This window comes from Phyllostomus hastatus, unplaced genomic scaffold, assembly GCF_019186645.2.
Source record: "Phyllostomus hastatus isolate PE091 unplaced genomic scaffold, TTU_PhHast_1.1 phas_contig_1162, whole genome shotgun sequence".
Lineage (NCBI taxonomy): Eukaryota > Metazoa > Chordata > Mammalia > Chiroptera > Phyllostomidae > Phyllostomus > Phyllostomus hastatus.
The window spans coordinates 13,579,207-13,597,703 of NW_025333537.1; the positions used below are offsets into that span (position 1 = coordinate 13,579,207).

General features: G+C 65.2%; 2 protein-coding genes across 8 annotated transcripts in view; one reads left to right on the forward strand and one right to left on the reverse strand.

Annotated features, from left to right (window-relative positions):
- The window catches only part of FBRSL1 (fibrosin like 1), a 41,417-nt gene extending 34,831 nt beyond the window's left edge, over positions 1–6,586 (forward strand). For all 6 annotated transcript variants that reach the window (XM_045842410.1, XM_045842372.1, XM_045842404.1 and 3 more), the window contains 10 exons: positions 566–616; positions 786–881; positions 1,278–1,346; positions 1,470–1,499; positions 1,649–1,720; positions 2,449–2,578; positions 2,722–2,799; positions 3,000–3,083; positions 3,301–3,505; positions 4,573–6,586. In XM_045842410.1, coding sequence (XP_045698366.1) covers positions 566–616; positions 786–881; positions 1,278–1,346; positions 1,470–1,499; positions 1,649–1,720; positions 2,449–2,578; positions 2,722–2,799; positions 3,000–3,083; positions 3,301–3,505; positions 4,573–5,407 — 1,650 coding nt within the window. In that variant the 3' untranslated portion in view covers positions 5,408–6,586. The remainder of the gene's footprint in view (positions 1–565; positions 617–785; positions 882–1,277; positions 1,347–1,469; positions 1,500–1,648; positions 1,721–2,448; positions 2,579–2,721; positions 2,800–2,999; positions 3,084–3,300; positions 3,506–4,572) is intronic.
- Positions 6,587–10,672: 4,086 nt separating this feature from the next.
- Positions 10,673–15,929, reverse strand: LRCOL1 (leucine rich colipase like 1). 2 transcript variants are annotated; one of them, XM_045846333.1, is made up of 6 exons: positions 15,850–15,929; positions 12,789–12,879; positions 11,868–11,993; positions 11,653–11,778; positions 11,431–11,553; positions 10,673–10,748 (listed from the first exon to the last, which is right to left on the reverse strand). In XM_045846333.1, exons 2-6 carry the CDS (start codon positions 12,864–12,866, stop codon positions 10,746–10,748), a joined length of 456 nt encoding a protein of 151 aa, XP_045702289.1. In that variant the 5' UTR covers positions 12,867–12,879; positions 15,850–15,929; the 3' UTR covers positions 10,673–10,745. The 2 variants fall into 2 exon arrangements, with proteins under 2 accessions (XP_045702289.1, XP_045702280.1); XM_045846324.1 differs by having other exon boundaries at positions 15,754–15,927.
- Positions 15,930–18,497: the final 2,568 nt, after the last annotated feature.

The following is an 18,497-nucleotide window of genomic DNA, read 5'->3' on the forward strand; positions in this document are numbered from 1 at the left end:
CCGCCCGCACGCGGGCCGGCGCTGGGCCCGCCGTCCGTCCGTCCGTCCGTCCGTCCAGGCCCTCCTCCTCCTCCTCCTCCTCCCGGTCCTCCTCTGGCCCCGGTCGGGGTTCGGGTGGGCGCCCCACGTTCGCACACGCGTGACAGGGACCTGGGGCCCCGGGGGTCTCGGTTTGCAGCGGGACGGCAGGTCTGGTGGCCCAGACAGGCCTGAGGGGCGCGGGCACACGGCCCCTCCCGCCGCCCCAGGCTGCAAGGCCTCCCGTTGGGAGCCAGCCGCTCCGTGGGGGGGGGGCCACTCGCGGCCCCGGGCTCCGCGCCCCCGGCAGGGCCGCAGCCCCCTCCTGCCTGGGCTCAGGAGCAGCAGGCCCGGCCGGGCGGGTGTGCCCCGGCCGGGGGAGCTGGAGCGGCCGAGGGGCTTCGGGGAGGTGGCTTCGGGCCAGAAGACCCAGGAGGCCGGGCGGCCATCCGGGCCTCCGCGGCTGGACCGGGCGGGCGGGCGGGGCCCGTGGTGGGCGTCGGCCTGCAGCGTGGGCCTCACGCTTCTCCCCCTTTTCTCCCTCCAGTTTGACAAGTACGTGCCCAAGCTGGACAGCCCCTACCTGCGACATTCCAGCGTGAGTGTCCCCCCCGCCTTTGGCTCCCGCTGGCTGGCGGGGGTGTCGGGCTGGGGGGTGGAGGGTGGGGTGCTTCCCGGTGCGGGGAGGGCAGTGGGAGGGGGGCGAGGGCTGGACTGGCGTCCCCCAGGCCAGAGTTCTGGCAGGAACTCCCCTCCTCCTCTTGCAGTTTTTCCCGTCCTTCTCTCCTGCCGTCCCGGGACTGCCCGCCCTGCTCCCACACCCAGGCCCCTTCGGGTCCCTGCAGGGCGCTTTTCAGCCCAAGGTACCAGCTGCCCCCGGAGGTGGGGCGGGAACGGAAGTGTCCCCCGGGATCGGGTGGCAGCCTGCAGGTGCACCCCCTGGGGGTGCGCAGCCCCAGGGCAGAGCACCCCGCCCCCCGCCCTGGGGTCCACCACGACAGTCCTGTGCCGTGCACGCTCTGCCCCCTCAGCAGGGGCGCACCAGGTTGGGAGGGCAGCGCGGTGGGGAGGTCTGGAGGCAGGAGGCCCCTGCGGCTCCGGGGCCAGGGACCGGGCTCCCTCGGCGTGCCTCCCCTGCAGCCCGGGCCCATGGGCGTCCAGAGTCACGCCTCCCCTCGGGCCGAGCACGTGGAGGGCAGCCGGCAGGGCCGGGGGCCTGGCGTCGCCCCAGCCTCTCACGCCCTGCCCTCTCCCCTCAGACTTCAAGCCCCATCGAGGTAACAGGCCGGGCCAGCGCTGTTCACACCCTGCTCCCAAAGGGCCCCGGGGTAGGTGACAGCCCTGCCAGCGGCCCCTCCCTCCCTGGGTGGCGTCCACCCCCCCAACCCCCCGCCCCCGGCTTAGCTGCTCGCAGAGTCTGGACCTGACACTTTCTCCCCCGGTGCTGACAGGTGCCTGACCCTTACCGGACGGCGGTCAGAGTGAGTGCACGTGGGCGGGAGCCTCGGGGCTGGGGAGGACGCTGGGGACCTCCTGGGTGGGCCTGGGGCGCCGTGTGACTCCAGGGATCTGGGGGTGACGGGGGTGAGGCAGTCCCACCGGCCGCTGAGCTGCCACCCCCCCGCCGCAGAAGCCGGGGAGGTGGTGCGCCGCGCACGTGCAGATCGCCTGGCGGACCTTCCACCACCAGCAGCGGATGAAGGTGAGCCCGGCCGCCGTCCTGCCGGCGGGACACGGTGTTGGGGCCTCGTGTTCGCCGTGAGCCCCCGGCCTGGGCACTGGGCAGGGCTGGACTGTGAGGAGCTGGAGTTGGAGTTGGGCGGGGGTCACTCCCCGCGGTTGGTGGGACGGCTGTGGGCGCCCGTGCTGGGCCCGACCCCACAGGCAGCCTCGGCCTGCCCTCCCCCCCGCCTCCCCCGCCCCAGCGTCACCCGAGCTCCCGGCACTGAGCACAGGAGACCAGACCAGCACCTCGGGGTGCTTGCCTGCTCTTGTGAGGGGCAGCGGGATGGTGCCGGGTGCCCTGGCCACGGCGGGGGCTCCAAGGAAGGTTCCCTGGGAGACCTGGGGACCCTGAGCCGGGGGCGGGGGGCTGCGGGAGCCCCTGATGGGACGGTGGATGGCCCCTGCGTCACAGAGGGTCCCCAGCACCCTGCACTGCTGCCGTGGTGACACACGTCACCGCCACACACGGTCTCTCCGTCACCTCCCGCCCCAGATCGCTGCAAGGGCCAAGTCGACAGGGTGTTTTTCAGGAAACACCACGCGTTTCCCAGTGCACGCGTGGGTGCGGGGCCCCCAGAGGGCGCCGTGGAGGCCGGTGTTCCCTCAGGCGGCGGCAGGGGGCGCCGGGCACTGAGTCGTTGCCGCTGCCAGGACCCCTGTGCCCCAGGTGGGCCGCAGCCCTGGACACGCTCTGTCCCCCGGCAGATGCAGCTGGACCCCCACAAGCTGGAGGTGGGCGCCAAGCTGGACTTGCTGAGCAGACCCCCTGCCCCCGGCCTGCTCGCGGGGCTCCAGTACCCGCCGGACCTGGCCCAGCCCCTCTTCGCCGGCCCCGGTAAGGCTGCCTGGCGAGACTCCGTCCTGCTGCACCTGGGGGTCCTCCTGGGAGTGGGGGGCGGGGAAGCTGGGGGCCCCCACCCTGGGGGTGAGCCAGACTGGAGGCCCTGGTGCTCCAGGCTCCGACACTGTCCCCTCCAGGCGCCGCCCACCTGGCCGCCAGCCAGTTCGGACCCTCGGTGCATCCCGGCGGCTTCCTGCCCCCCGGTCACCTGACAGGTAGGTGTCCCGGGGCCCTGTGACCTGGGGGGCCTCCAAACACCTCAGGGCAAGGGTGGGCGGGTGGGCGGGCGGCCCTGAGAACCAGGACCCCTGGGACGGCAGAGTTGGCACCTGCTGGATCCTGGAGCCGTCGGGGTGGGTGCTGGGGGTGCCCAGCGAGAGCCACGCCAGCCCCTGAGCCCCGGCTGCCTCCGCAGATCCTTTCGGCAGAGCCAGCGCCTTCGGCGGCCTGGGCGGCCTGGGCGGCACCGCCTTTGGGGGCCTGGGCGGCCACGCGCTGAGTGAGTGACCCGCCCGCACGCCTGCTGTGCCCCCACACGCACGTGTCGCCCCCCCAACCCTGCTCCGGCTCCCTGTCCCCCTCGACTCCCCCTGGGGCACCCCCCACGGTGCTGGCCTGGAGTTGGGAACCCTGTGCCCCCCCCCCAGCAGCTGTGGTTTTGCAGGGGACCCTGGGGGTGGTGCGGAGCCACGGCCTCACACTCCCGCCACCCCCAGCTGCAGGCGGCAGCATCTTGGCCCCTAGGGAGGGCCCCGCCCTGCACAGCCTGCCCAGCCCCCACGAGGCCTGGGGCCGGCTGCACCGGGCACCACCGTCCTTCCCCACGCCGCCCGCCTGGCCCAAGCCCGCGGGCACCGAGCGGGTCTCGGCTCTGACCAACCACGACCGAGAGCCGGACAGAGGCCGGGAGGACAGGGAGCGGTGAGTGGGGCCCCGCCCTCGGGGTCTCAGGGCAAGGGCTGCACCCCCAGAGCTGGGGCAGGCAGGACCCCTCGCAGGGCCGCGGGGCTGGGCAGCAGCCAGCGGACTGAGGGTCCGATCAGGGAGGCTGGTCGTGTCACCATGGACGGGGTGTCTGGGGGCCCAGATCCGCAGGGCAGAGGGTGCCGGGGAGCCACCAGGGCCCCGGTCTGGGGGGGGACACCTGGGGGGCCCTGAACTCGGGGCTGGAGGTGGAGCTTTCCTGCCCCGGGGCGGGGGAGGGGGGTCAGCAACAGTGTTGGACCCAAGTGTCCTCGGGGAGTCGCGGGCTGGCCACACGGACGGGAGTAGGGTGGGGGGGCTCCCACCTACTTTCCCCCGAGTCCTGGATTTGGGACGTGGCATTTCTGGGGGCGCACAGGGCAGGGTCGAAGGAGGGCGAGGCATTGCAGTTAGCGCAGAGGGCGGGAGAGCGGGTCACAGAGCCCGGGGCCGTCCTAGGGCCAGCCCCGCCCCCACAGAGCTGGGGGCCGGGGGCCTTGGGGTCGGGCAGCCCCTGGCAGGCCCCAGTGGGTGGAGGAGCAGGGGCAGCTGGGGGCTCCTGAAGGACAAGGAGCCGGCCCCTGGGGTCTGCCGCCCTCTGGCAGGCCCGGGCACTGCCCCCCCAGGCCCAGAGGGCAGCTCGTGTGGGCCCGGGCCCAGTCGCAGGCGGGGCTGCAGTCGACCCCAGCCAGGCTGCACACACTCGCTGAGGGGTCCCAGGACCACCCCCGCCCCTGGTCCGTTGAGTGGGTTTGTTCCCCTAGCGCCCACTGGCCAGCGGTCTGGGCCCTGGGCTGCACAGCCCAGGGTTTCTGCAGCAGAGCTGGCTTCTGAGTGTCTACAGGACCGGGGAGGGGGTGTTGGGGACCGTGCTGGGGGTGCAGGCTTGTCCCTACCAGGCACCCACCAAGGGGACCCTGAGGTCACAGTGCTGGGCGAGCAGTGGCCCCACTGTGCTGAGGGTGGGGGCTGGTGGCAGGCTGTTTGTCCCGCCTCGAAGCTGAGGGTGTCGTCTGGCACCCTAGGGACCTGGAGAAGCCGCGCCTGCTGAGCCGCGCCTCGCCGGAAGCCCCCGGCGGCGGCCTTCTGCCCCGGGGCCAGGGCGAGCCCCGCGTCAAGGAGAGTCGCTCTCCCGCGAAGGAGCTCGGTGCCCAGCTGGTGGCGCGCCCGCAGTCGCCCTGCAGCAAAGCGGCCCTGGGCAGCAGCCTGCGCCTGGCCGGCCTCCTGAGCCGCGCCCCAGGGAAGCCACCGGAGGGCGACGTGAAGGTCAAAGAGGAGCGCGGGGAGGAGGGCGACGCGCCCGAGCCACCGGGGGACCGCCTGCACCGTGCCGCCCCTGCATCCCTGCATCCTGGCCCGGGCTCCGTGGGCTGCGAGCGCCTGGGCTTTGCGTGGGAGCCGCTGCGCAACGCCTACCGCAGCCTGGAGCTGCCCCGCCGCGCTCCGCCCGCTGCTGCCCCCCTCGAGCCCCCTTACCGCGACCGCGAGCCTCACGACTACAGCCCCGAGCGCCTGCGGGCGGCGCGCCGGGAGGAGCTAGAGCGCGTGCGGGCCGCGCACCTGGGCGCCTCCGCGCACCTGCCTGCCCCCACCCTGGACGGCGCCGCGCTGCTGCCGGCCCTGGGCGCCCTGCACTACCCGCGCCTCGGGCCCGCGGCCACAGCACTGCACAACGGACTCCTTGCACGGACCTCACCCGCCAACGCCGCGCTCGGCGCACCGCCCCCACTAGTGACCGCGGGCGGGCCGCCCACGCCCTCTGGGCCATCGCCGAGGAGCAGGACTACACCACTCGGGGCGCCGGGCGACGCGCCCGACTACTCACCCTCTCGAAACCCGCAGGAGGTGGAGGCGCGGTAGCCCTGCGCCCGGGCACGGACGCCCGTATCTGCGCGCGCGGACTCTGCGCGCGCGCATCCGGGAGCTGAGCACAGGCCCCGGGCCCAGGCGACACCCCTTCCCCCGCAGCCCGAGGTGCGGGTTTCACACTCGGCCTTTCTGGGGGTGATTTTCTGTTTCCTGAGCTCAAGATCAGGCTATTGGAAGAAAATTCAAGTTTGTACACTTTTTCCCACAACTGAGAAGTGTTTATAATAGATTTGTATTTTTTTCAATTTTGTGCTCTTTAGACATTTAAAGAAAGTTTTGTTTTCTGACTTTTAGTTCCAATTTGCAGTTTAACAGCCTCAGATCCCATTCCAGAGCCCCAGGGGTCTTTCTTGTCTTATTTATGGAGAAAAACGGTCGTTCTGTCCACAGCACTGTGAGGCCCCCACTCAGGCCCGGCCCCGGCCCTCCCTTGGTACTTGGGACCCACTGCAGATATGTATTGAAAGGATACTGTACAAAGGTGGTTTTTGCCTTATTATGCAGAAGTGCAACATTTCTTTTTCCAGTTTTTTTTTGTAAAGAGGAACAAGTGTAAATAGTCTATTAATATAAATATATGATGTTATTAAATTCTTAATCTAGGTACACTTTATAAAAGCAGTTTCTCGAGATCGCTGTGTCTGTTTGTTTAAAGCGGCCGCGCAGCCCACTGGGTGCAGGTAGGACACCGGAGGCTGACAGCTGCACTTGACCCTTCACCTGTGCGTGGGCTGCCGGGAGGCGATTCTGCAGCGCCCCCCGCCCTCGGGCTCCAGCCTTCAGCCTTGGCCTCGTGGGCACATCCACGTGGCTGATGGTGCCGCACCCTCAGAAACCGTCCCCGACAGGCAGTGCTTTAGAAGTGAAAACGCTGAAGATCACAGAAAAACAACTGTCTGCTTTCTGTGTGCCGGCCTCAGCCAGCATCTGCCCAGTGCTGCCCCCGCTGGCCAGCACCCTGCACCGGGTCCTTTTGGGTTTTGGCTTTTGTCACCACGCAAGCGTTGCTGTGTCTCCCCTCAGCACCCTTTTGTCTCCTGACATCCGTACCCACGGGTCCCGCCACATCCTGTATGTCAGCGCCGTGTCTGGGGTGGGCTCTGTAATTTTAACCATTCTGTCCGTGTGTCCGTCGATGGAGAAAAATACAGCCTCGATTTTGGATGAGAACGTGGTCGAGTGTGTTATGTGACAGTTTGTCCTGGAAGTGGTTTCTGGTCCCCAGTGGCCCACGCCCTCCAGGGCTGTTGCTGCTGGAGCCCCTTCCCACTGGCCTTTGCCTGGCACCCTCCCTGGCCCCGCTGCACTCGCCTCCCATCCACCCCCCCCCCCCGCCCCGTCACCACTCAGCCCTGGCCGTGGCTCTGGGTGTCAGCTCCAAGGAGCACACCGCAGAGGGTGGCCTTGCCCTGCTGTCCCAGCTCCATGAAAGCCAGGTGACCTTTTTGGGGGACACAAGTCCTCCCAGAGAGAATGCAGGGCACTGAATAGATGCAGGGCCCCCCATGGGTGTCGCTGGAGGTGGATGCAATTCAGGGTCTTCCCTTGACCAAGATTCAACTGGCAGTTGCGGAGGCTCGCGGGAAGGAATGAAATAATTGCATTACAAGCCAAAGGACACATTCTGCCTGGAACCATAGGGACAGGGGAGGCGGCCTGCCCTTCAGCCTGTGTCCCTGGCAAGGTCCCCCAACACAGCACCGCCCACTCTGAGAGCTGTCTCTGTGGTCACACCAGTGACTGCAACTTAACACAGCACCAGCCTCCACAGACACACCATCCACCTCAGGAAGCGTCTTTGAAATTAAAAGATTGTCCAGCAAAAAAATGGGACAGCTAGACCAGCTGGTGCGGCTCAGTGGATTGAGTGCCAGCCTGCGAACCAAAAGGTCACCAGTTTGATTCCCAATCGGGGCATGTGCCTGGGGTGCAGGCCAGGTCCCCTGTAGGGGGCGTGCAAGAGGCAACGGATCTATGTATCTCTCACCCATCGATGTTCCTCTCCCTTCCTACCCATCTCTAAAAATAAAATCTTTTTTAAACTTAGAATAAAAGCTAAAAGATGTAACATACAAAAGGTACAAGCCCTGGCTGGTGTAGCTCAGTGGACTGAGCGCAGGCCTGCAAACCAAAAGGTTGCTGGTTTGATTCCCAGTCAGGGCACAGGCCTGGGTTACCAGTGGGTCCCCAGTAGGGGGCGCAAGAGAGGCAACCACACATTGATGTTTCTCTTCCTCTCCCCCTCTCTCTAAAATTTTTTTAAATTCATAAATTCTATTAAAAGGTAAAACTACAGACAGCGAGGTGAAACTTCTCAAAGGTCAGAGCCTCAGGACGTTTCGGGGGGGGAAAGCTAAAATGGAGCGGGGACAAGGCTGCATGTGGTGCCTCTCTGCCCGAAGGACACGGCGGCCCAGGGGCCAGAGACCAGACTGAGGCTCTGAAGTGATGATACATGTCTTCCCGAAATTCCTCGAGTGCGCGTTCTCAGTCCCGGTTAGCAGCAGCCAGTGCGCAAACGGCTGTTTTCTGCCGAAAAGGGGAAATGGCAGGGCCTGCAGAGGACCGGCTGACGGGCCTCCACCCCGTCGCGGCAGCACCTGGGGTTACCCGGGGCCTCCGGGACGCGCCGAGGCCCGTGTCTCCACCTGGCGGCCGACCTGGGGATCGCACCCGGCCGAGCGGGCGTCTTCATTCTTCCCTGAAACTTTCCTTCTGCGCCCTGGGAGCCCTGGGCGCTGCGGGCGCTGCGGGCGCTGCGGGCGCAGAGCAACTTCCACCTGCGGCCCGCGTCCCACGATCATCATCGAGGCGCGATCGAACAAGTAAACTGTACGGTGCCTCAGAAGGCCCAGTGCCCGAGAATACAAGAAGGTCGGGGCGTTTCTGTGTAGCCAGGGAAGTCTCGCTGAGAAAGTGAAATTTGATCAAGACTTGGCGGCGGGGGGAGCTGGTGCACTGAGGCAGCGCGCGGCAGAGGGGAGGCCCCTGCAGAGGCCCTGAGATGGGAGGGTCCGGGGCGGGGGGGGATCCGGGAGAGACAGGCCCAGGTCGGGAGGCCTCCCCTGCCTCCGCTCTTTTCTCGCTCGCAAGAGAATAACGCAAGCGAGAGACAAACGCATGTGGTGGAAACGAGATAGCGCATTTCTTGACAAAACACACATGAGCACGGAGCTGCAAGCCGCTGCCGGGCTAGTCTAAGTGCCCGGCGTAGAGAGGAAAGAAAGTGAAGTTTGTTACTTTGTTCTGCACGCTCGAGCCACGGCTACAAGTGGGTACTTAGCTAATCGAAGGACGAAGGACGCAGACTCTTGGGGTTCGTGGGTTACATACCTCAGCTGGCTTCTGGGCTCCCCTCCTTTCCCTTGGGGATAACGCACAGCTACAGAGACCTTGTTTCTCAGAAGGACTCTGTCGTGGTGAAACTGTTCCGGAGGCCCCTTTCCCAGCTCCGGCTCTAGGACTCCCCCGCCTGCCACGCCCTTTTGCTTGTGACTCTCGGGACACCTGGCCGTCCCATCAGGCTGGGCGAGGACCCGCTGAGTTAACTGGTGACACGTGTTTTCCTTTCGCTTCCGGACTCCGGTGTTAAGTTCCTTGTTCGAGTGTGATGGCGGGAGCCCTGCCTTGATTTCCCCTCTGGCTGCCCCACCCGAGCTGCTTCCTGATGCAGGCACTGTGCAGAGGAGCTGGGCCAAGACACAGCTGCCATGCTGTGCGGACGCTGTGAAGGCCCGGCTTCCACTCTGCTGTTCTGGGACGTTCTGAGCTGAGGCGCGTGAGCACTCTTGTTTCTGTACGGCACCAGCCGAGACCACCTCTCCAGTGGACTCCAGCGCTGTGGGGGTTTTTTTACGTACTGCGGCCTCTGCGTGCAAGCTCTCTAAGACAGGAAACCTGGTCCAAATAGAAAAGAAACCTGGTACATACCTGTATTGGGGTGATGCCAGTCAGGAAGGAGGCTGGACGTGAAGGTGGTGGTTTAAGTCAGGCTCCAGGTCCACCCCGGACTCAGGGTAAGAGTTCTCACCTGCCTGGCTCGCTAAGCCCCAGCTCCATCTGTTCTTGCTCCTCCACCCTTAGCTCACACTTCCAGGCACCCGATGTTTCCTCAGGGACCCAAGGTGGCTGCTGCGCTCTGCCATCACTGCTGAGTTCCAGGACGAAGAGGAGGACCCCCATCTTCCACAAAAGTACCCCCAACACCCTCTACAAAAATCTTGTTATCAGAAGTGGGTCCCAAGTTGACCCTTATCTGCAAAGGAAGAAAGAACCAGCCCTGGCTGGTGTGGCTCAGTGGATTGAGTGCCCGCCTGTGAACCAAAGGGTGGCGGGTTCAATTCCCAGTCAGGGCACATGCCTGGGTTGGGGGCCAGGTCCCCAGTAGGGGGCTTGTGAGAGGCAGCCACACACTGATGTTTCTCTCCCTCTCTTTCTCCTTCCCTTCCCCCCTCTCTAAAAGTAAATAAATAAAACCTTTATTTTAAAAAAAGGCTGGGAGTGGGCTGGGATGGGGGTAAAAGGCAGAAAACTGTATTTGAACAACAATTAAAATAAAATTAAAAAATAATTTTAAAAAAAAGGAAGGAGGAACCGGTTTCACGCCAGGCACACCGTAGGCCGAGTGCGGTGGAGTCCTGCGGAGCGAGCAGACGAGAACCCCCGGGGAGCCGCCGCGGGCAGTGTGCGCGCCACCCCGCACCCCTCCCGCGCCTAGCCGCCTCCCGGGGTCTGCCCTCCAGGGGGCTTCTCCGGGCGGATCCGCAGAGGTCCACCTGCCCAGGAGACTCCGCCACGAGGGTCCTGCTGCAGGCGTGGCCAGGACACTGCCCTCCAGGGATGGGGGTTCGGCCTGGGGCAGCCCCACTGTCCGAAGTCGTCAGTGGCGATCAGGGGGCTGCTTCGGTCTCAAACGACCGGCTGGTCATTTTTACCTGCCGTGACAAGAGACGCTGACGTGCCTCCATTACAGAAATGCCTGAGGGGGGAGCCGGGTGGGTGGGGGGACGTGTGGCCTCTCTTTGCCAGGCCACGCCTGCCCCTGGGTCAGCGGCTTCTTGGGAACCACTCCTGCACGAGACCTGTGTGTGCTGTGCTTTTTCTCCGTCTCTACATTTGCTACAGATTTCTCTTTGCCTTCATTGTCTAAAAACATTAACGTGACAAAACACACTTTCCCTCGATCTGTCTTTTATTGAGGCTGAGTCGTGAAGACCCAGAACAAGCAGCGTGGCTGGGGCCAGCTCCCACCCACTCACTCAGAGGTGGCGGGAGGCAGAGGGGCGAGGTCCCGGCTGGTCCTCCAGCGCACAGGTCGCCGCCCGCCGCGTCACTAGAGGAAAGAGCAGGAATCAGAGCGAGCCGAGGGACAGCGCGCCCGCGCGGGGGAGCAGAGGGGAGTCAGCCCTCGGGACGGGGCATCTCGGGAGCGCCGCCCCCTGCTGGGCTCAGTTCGCCTGGTCAAGGACATCAGTGGGACCGTCTGGTTCGCTGGGCCGCAGTTTAACCCTTTCTGCGTGCTGATGGCACCAGGCAGGTCGTGAGCGCTGGGGGCCGAGCCCCCCGGAGAGTCAGGCGGACGCAATGGGCTGCCCCAGCAGAACCGGTGCTGACACACCCACAGCGCACTGCCTCGCTGGGCAGCCGGCCTCGGGTCCCTGTGCCCCATCTCCTCCTCCATCCGCCCTCACCTCTGTGTGCCGCCGCCCCAATGAGGTTCAGCCAGTGGAGGGCTCCAGAGGGACGTGGGAGGCGGAAGGAGACGCAGCTCCTGGGGAGGGTCCTCTCTCAGGCCTCCAGCCCTGGGGTGGTGGCAGCCCCCTATCACCTGTCCCCAGGTGCTGCCTGGCCCCGGAGGGCCCCTGCCCCTCACCAGATGCATCAGCATCGTGTCCACTGGGTCCCTGACGGACCTGGAACCTCACGGAGCCCTTCTGGCGCCTCGTCCACCCCGCCCAGCTGCGGGGCCCGCTGCGGGGCCCGCCCTCCACGCTGCGGGCCCGCCCAGCACTCACCGGTGGCAGGCACTGGGCCAGGACCCCGGTGCGGGGCCTGCAGCGCGCGGGCGCGGCCTCGGTCAGGCTGAGGCAGCACTGGCTGTGGCACTCCCTGTGCTCCGAGCAGTAGTCCCGGTTGGGCTGGGGGGACGCGGGACACAGGTGCCCCAGGTGTTGCGGGAGCCTGGAGCCCCGCGGGTGTCACCCACGGCCAGCCTCCCCACGCCCCCGCGCCCTCACCTTGCGCCAGGACAGGCACTGCAAGAAGACGGTGCGGGGCGTGCAGAAGCGGAGCGGGTTGTGGTTGTTGGTGACGCAGCAGCTGCTGCGGCACTGGTTGTGGTCGGAGCACGGGTAGCCCTCGGGCTGCGGGAAGGCCCAGCCTCCGTGCGCCTGGGGGCCTCCCACGCGCCGGCGCCCCTTCCCCCGCCGCCCCCCAGAGGGCGAAGACGCACCTTCTGCCAGGACAAGCACTTCCGGAAGACGGTCAGGGACGCGCAGTACTTCTGCGGGCTCAGGGTGCTGGTGGTGCAGCAGGTGCTCTGGCATTCCCTGTGCTCCTCGCAGGGCTCCCCGATGCCCTGCAAAGCCAGGGCCGTGCACCTGCTCCCGGGGGCAGCTGCAGAACCCGAGGGGCCCCTCCCGCTGCCCGCTTCCCCGGGTCCCACCAGCCTTCCAAGGCCGTGCCCCTGGCGACTCACTCACAGGCCAGGGAGGGTGGACGGCCAGGGGGCCAGTGGACAGTGGGGGAAGGGAGCCAACAGTTGGCTGTGTCAGTCTTGAGCCACGCGGACAGAGGGTAAACTGAGGCACGGAGGTGGGGGAGGCTAGTGAATGGCCCAGCAGCAGGGCGGGGCAGGGGGGGGGCATGTGCTACAACAGAAGCTTCCAGCAGCCAGGGCCCGCGCCGCCCACGCGCTCACCACCTTCTGGCAGGTGAGACGCCAAGGCTCAGAGAGGGGGAGCCGCCTGCCCTGGGCGCAGGGCCAGGAAGGAGCTGCCCTCGGCCCCCAGGCCTCCCACGCAGAAGCCACGGTCGTCCGCGTGGCCTCCAGCTGCCGTTCTCAAACCGTGGTCCCGGAAACTCCTTCATCAATTCGAAAAATCACTGGGCCCCAAGGAACTGCGGTGGGTGTGGGCTCCCCCTGTCGGTGCTCCGAGGCCAGGCCAGGAGCCAGCCTCGGGGCGGGACGCAGGAGGACAGAGGGGGGCTGGGCCTGCCGAGGGGCGGCCCAGGGCGGCGGGGCGGGGCGTCAAGGGAGCACGCGGGAGCGGGGCCGGCCGGAAGGAGGCCCGCCGGCAGCCCGGGAGCCCTGAGAGCGGGCCCAGGGCTGGGGGCTCCCCGGTGCGGGGACCCACTCGGGGGTGGGGCTCACCTTGTGCAGCACCGCGGAGGGCACGGCCCGCATGCGGAGCAGCAGCAGCAGCAGCAGCAGGCGTCCGGCCGGCGCCATCAAGCCAGCAGGCCTGTGGATGCCCAGGTGGTTGGGACGTGTCCCCGCGTCCAAGGCCACCTCCGCCCCCAAGGCGCCCTCCATGGGCACCCACAACCTTCCCCTCCTCCTCCCAATCTTTCTCTTGCTAAGTTGGTGTTTTTAAAATTAATAGACGTGCCCTGGCTGGCGTGGCTCCGTGAACTGAGTGCTGGCCTGAGAACCAAAGGGTCCCCGGTTTGATTCCCAGTCAGGGCACAGGCCTGGGTTGGGGGCTGGGTCCCCAGTGGGAGGCACATGAGAGGCAACCACACACTGATGTTTCTCTCCCTCTCTTTCTCCCTCCCTTTCCCTCTCTCTAAACACAAATAAATAAAATCTTTAAAGGATAAAAATAAAATTATTAGGCATTATTTTCTAGAGCAGTGTTAGGTTTACAGAAAAATTGTGCGGAAAGCACGGAGAGGTTCCATGTACCCCCCCTTCCTCCTGCCTCAGTTTCCCCTACTAGTAACACCTCATGATGCCACAGTGCACTTGTCACTGTTGATGATCCGACAGGGACCCGGTGCGGTCACTCCCTGTCTGTAGCTGACATGAGTCACTCTGTGCCCAGCATCCGTGGGTGTGCAGGAATGAATGCACGACAGGCAGGTGTCATTACAGCGTCACACAGAGTAGCTTCGCCGCCCTGAACGCCCTCCGTGCCTGCTCCCTGCCCTCCCCGGGCAGACACCCATCTCCCTTCTGTCCCCAGAGCTCTGCCGGCTCGGCCCGTCCTGGGGTCGGGAATTACAGGGTGTGGCCTTGTCAGATGGGCTCCCCTCACAGACGAACTTAGGGTCCCTCTGGGTATCTTCATGGCTCGATCGCAAATTTCTTTTTGTCAGCGAGTGGAATGGGTTTTTCTCAGCCCTTTCTTTCTCCTGGGATGACCGAACCCTTATTAGCAGAAGCAAGAGCGTGTTGGCCACTGGAGGGCGGCCTCGAGTCTCCTGCAGGTGTCTGCGTGGGAGGCCTCCCTCCTGGCGGACTCCCTACCCTGCCCTTGACCAGGCCACACGGTTGGGCCTGGCCCCACCTCGCCGGCCGTCAGGGGAGGTGGGCGTGGGAGCCCCCAGGGTGCCCCGGTCTAGACCTGCCCTCAGCCCCAGGCCTGAGCTGCCAGCCAGCTCAGACGCAGGTGTTTGCCTCGCTGTCCACGGAGCTGGTGTTCTGGCCTCCACCTGACCCCCAGCTCTTTATTTCTTTAAATTGAGGCGACATCCACATAACACAAAACTTGCCATTTGAAAAAAAAGGAAAACAAATGACCACCTGGAAGTGAACGAATCAGCGGCATTGAACACACTCACCACGCCGTGCACGCCCCGCCTCTGCCTGGTTCCAGAACATTCTGTCCCCCTCAGAGCCCCCTGTGCCCGTCAGCCTTCACGCCCCAGCCGGCCGGAGCCCCGGGGGACAGGCCTGGCGCTTCCTGCAAAGCTCCTCGGCGCAGCGTGTGCTCGGGCGCCGGCCGTGCCGGGTCCCGCCGGGCTGGGCTGCGCGGCCCCTGGGCTGCGCGGGGCTCCCTCCGAGGGTCCCCCGCCCGCAGCACGAGCCCCACGTCCGCCTCCCGCTCTGCCCTCGGGGCCGAGCCACCACCGTCTCCGTCGCCCTGGCTCCTCTCTCCTCGCAGTGGCCCTTCTGGCCCGCCTTGTCAGCGCCGCCCGGGGCTGAGCCCGGGATGTGACTTAGGGGCCTCGGGTCCGACCGGGGCTTGACCCCACGGGGGCTCGGGGAGAGCCCTTCTGGGACCCAGTTCCCTCCCAGGCGGTGAAGCCGGGTGGAGGGGCTCCTGGGGCCACGGCGAGGACCACAGCGGGGGTGTTTGTAAGGGTCGTGCTTGCACTGTTCTTCCTGTGCTTTACCCGGGATTCGTGTTTTCTGGGCTCAACCCTTGTCACGGCCGTTGAGAGAGTCCCAGGCCTGGCCGCACACAGGGCAGCACGTGCCTGTCAGCCGGCCCGCACAGCCGGGCACATGCTGAGCCCACGCGGGCAGCGCGGCTGACGGAGGCCGCAGCCCACCGTGTCCTTTGCAGCAGCCAAGGGCGCAGCCACCCAAGTGTCCGAGGACAGGTGGGTCAGCAACATGCGGTCAGTGCCCACGATGGAGCCTCACTCACCTTAAAAGGGAAGGGAATTCTGACTCACGTCTTACCGTGTGGACGGATCTGGGGACACTGTGCCGGAGGAAACGAGCCAGCCACAGAAGGACACGTCCTGGGGGGACCAAAGCGGTCAAACCCACGGAGACATGGAGACATGGAGTGGGCGGCGGTCACCAGGGGCTGGGGTGGGGGAGGGGGAGTTAGCGCTCAGCGGGGACAGAGCTCCGGCTGTTGGGAGCTGAGGAAGGTCTGGAGAGGCGGTGGAGGTGGCTGCCCAGCGGTGTGCGAGTGCGCCGAATGCCACCGAGCTGTGCACTTAAACGCGGTCAAGGTGGTAAATTTTATACTATGCGTATTTTGCCACAATAAAAAAAAGTCACAAGGCCTTCTCACTGGGCCCTGGAGGTGCAGGTGCTTCTGAACTTGAACTATTGCCCAGTCACGGCCCCTGATTACTTTGGAATATTCTTCTACGTGTGGAGACGCTTTTCTATTTGTTTATAAATCTCTCAGATCAGATGCCTTTCCCCAGTTTTTCCTTCCGACATCAGTGTGAGGTGTGGTTCCTCACCATCACGATCTGCCAAGTAAAAGCTAAGGTGCCAAACTCGGGCACACAGGTGCCCAAACCACAGCGGCCACGTTGGGGGCACCAGCCCCTCCCGCCCCCTTGGGTGCCCTGGGCTCTGACAGGGGGAGCAAGTCTTGCTTAGCTGCTGGCATCTGCAGTAAAGGTGTCGCCGCCGGCGGACTTACCCACAGAAAGACACACCGTGCAGGTGACAGTGTGAGGCCGGGTGCCCCTGCCCCTGCCCCGGCAACAGCGGCCCTACCTCCGTCCTCGGGTCCCACCTGCTTGTGTGCGCGGAGGTGAGGCCAGCCGGGCCGGTCTGCAGCCCCAAGTGCGGGCGGTCACACAGGCACCTCCCAGCTCCCCCTTCCTGGTCCTGTCCCCGCCTTCCGCCCCACCGGGGTGTCTTTCATCATCCCGCCCAGGAGACCGAATGCACAGCGGACCATGTCCGCCCACGCACGGCAGCAGGCCTGGCCCACACGCAGCCGGCGAGCCAGCCACAGCCCCCGCCCGGACGGCCAGCGCTGGGTCAGTGACCGAAGCTTCCCTGGTTTTAAGCCGCTTCCAACTCAGGAGCAGCCTGGGAAGCCAACTCTGCCCCTGTCTGACCACGCGGGGCCCCCACCCCACACGGAGTGGAGGCCCCCACGTCGGGTCCCCCGGGCCTGCTGTGGGTCTGAGGGCCGGGGCTGCGTGCCGAGATCCGGACGAGCTGCATGTCTGTTCTCTCGGAACATGGTTCTCCCTTGTTTATTTCTGCACAGTTTGTTCATAAGTAACACTTACTGGCTGATGTATTATTGGCCGCGTGCCGGGCACGTCCTGGGCTCTGCAGAGGAGCGATTCTGCCTCTCACCTCCCACCCTTCACCTAGGCACTCTGGGTCAAGTTCATGGACCCCAGCGGGCCTGTCAACAGAGAGTGTGGCAGGGGCATTCAGGGGCCTGGCGGGGGGTGCAGGGAGGAGGGGCTGGTGATCGAGGAAACAGTGATGACGCTTCCTCCTTATTTAGAGGGAGGGGCGGGGGGGGGTCTGCGGGTGGTCGGGGGAGAAGACAGGTGTCAGGGCCGGAGGGGTCGGGGCGGGAGAGCAGCTGGCCTGAGTGTCTGAGGCCGGAGAGCGAGAGCAGGGAGGTTCGGAGTGCGGGCTGGAGTGCCCAGCGCGGGGGCAGGAGGAGAGGCTGCTCCGCGCCAGTGTGGGGGGGGGGGGTGCCGGCAGGGAGGCCAGCCCGCCGGGTTCGGTCGGGCAGGGTCTCGGTGCTGACACGGCCCCCCGGAGCACCCCGGAGCCAGTAGCCTGACAGGGCAACCTCGGTCTCTCAGGGCTCAGCGGGGCCGTTGTCCCTCGGGGTCACGGGGCGCCGGCGCTCAGATGGCAGCCAGGCCTCTCGGGCCCAGCGTCTGAGGGGCTTCTCCGCCCGCACGTCCACGTCCGTCAGCGTCAGGGTGGTGGGCGCCCAAGGTGGCCAGCGCCCGTCCTCCCGGCTGGCTGCCCCGAGGCAGGTGTCTGGGTCCCTGGCGAACCTGCGCGGCCTCGTGACCGGCCCAGCAGGCGGGCAGCCACCCCCACCCCGTGCCCCCCACCCCCCGCGGGTCAGGAAGGAGTCCCAGGGATGGCCTGGGTCCGCGTGGGGCCAGGAGAGTGGAGCCACCTGAGCTCGGCTGAGGGTTTGGGCTGTCAGCTGAAACCACGGGAGCGGACAGTATCACCAGGGACGGGGGCAGCCCGCAGGGCAGGAGGGAGGGGCTGGTGCCGCGTATGGGGTTTCTGCTCGGTAGGCGTGATGGAAAGGAGCGCGCTAAAACTGGATCCCCGTGAGGCTGGCGGAGCCCTGTGGGTGCAGCAGACACCGCCCCTTCTTTACCCGGCGCGGGTGCGCCGGGCGAGCCGTGTGTCTCGTCTCAGTCAAGCCGTGCAGAAGAGGAACGCTACTTTAACGTTTACTTATAACTTGGTTGATTTCACATTGCTACTGATAAAAAGGTTTTAATTCTATTCTTGCCAGAGAGTACTATTTCCTTTTAAACAAAGGTTTTAGAATTCGATTGAATAACTTAAGTTTGTGTTTCTAAAAATGCCTTTTTAAGTAAAAAAACATTACCAAACTCAGTCCTTCTAAGACAAAGTATCTATTTAAATGCATTTATGCAAATTATAGACTTTAATCGACACCTTAGCTGACCTTACAAATTTGCCAGCTATGGAGTTTCAAGGAGGTGGCACTTGATCTCTTAAATGTCCTACCAGCGGGTGTCCAGACACCTTATCTAAACCCCAGAAGGAGCGTTTGGGGTCCCCCGAAACCAATCAAACACGGGCTCAGCGCTGGACTGGGGGCCCACTTGCGTGCGTCCCAGTGGGTGGGCCCTCACAACGTGCAGCCACCTGGCGGGGGCTGCTCCTAAGCTCTTGGTGGGGTGTGACGCACATCCTGAGCAATGCAGGCCAGAAAACTCGTCTCAGACGGTAAAAGACGTCATTGCATTCTTGGGCCAACCTGAGCTGACAGGGTTTCTTCTGAGAAGAGATCCGGAGAAAACGCTGCGTCTACCCAGAAGAGGAGATACCCGCCCGTGGCCAGCAGGGCGGCGCTCCCCCGCCGGGGGAAGGTAACCTCCAGCACAGCGTGGGGTTCCCCACATCACTGGAAGTCGGACTTTTCATGCGGACTTTGTAGGCACGTACCTCCTTTTGAAGTCATCTGCCTGGGGCCCAGCAAGTCCTATCGACCTACAGACGCAAGTCTTTGTTCAGATCGGGTAATGTCCTTCAGGGACTTGTCGCTTCTCCCGTCTTGCCTTCTCTTTCCTGACTCAGTGAGTGCTCCGCACCCTGCCTCCTCCCTCAGACCCCCCTCTGGGCGCTGCCCTGGGCCCTGTGGCGGCTCCTCCGCTCGGCACGGCACCGAGTGAGTGTGTTCTCTCT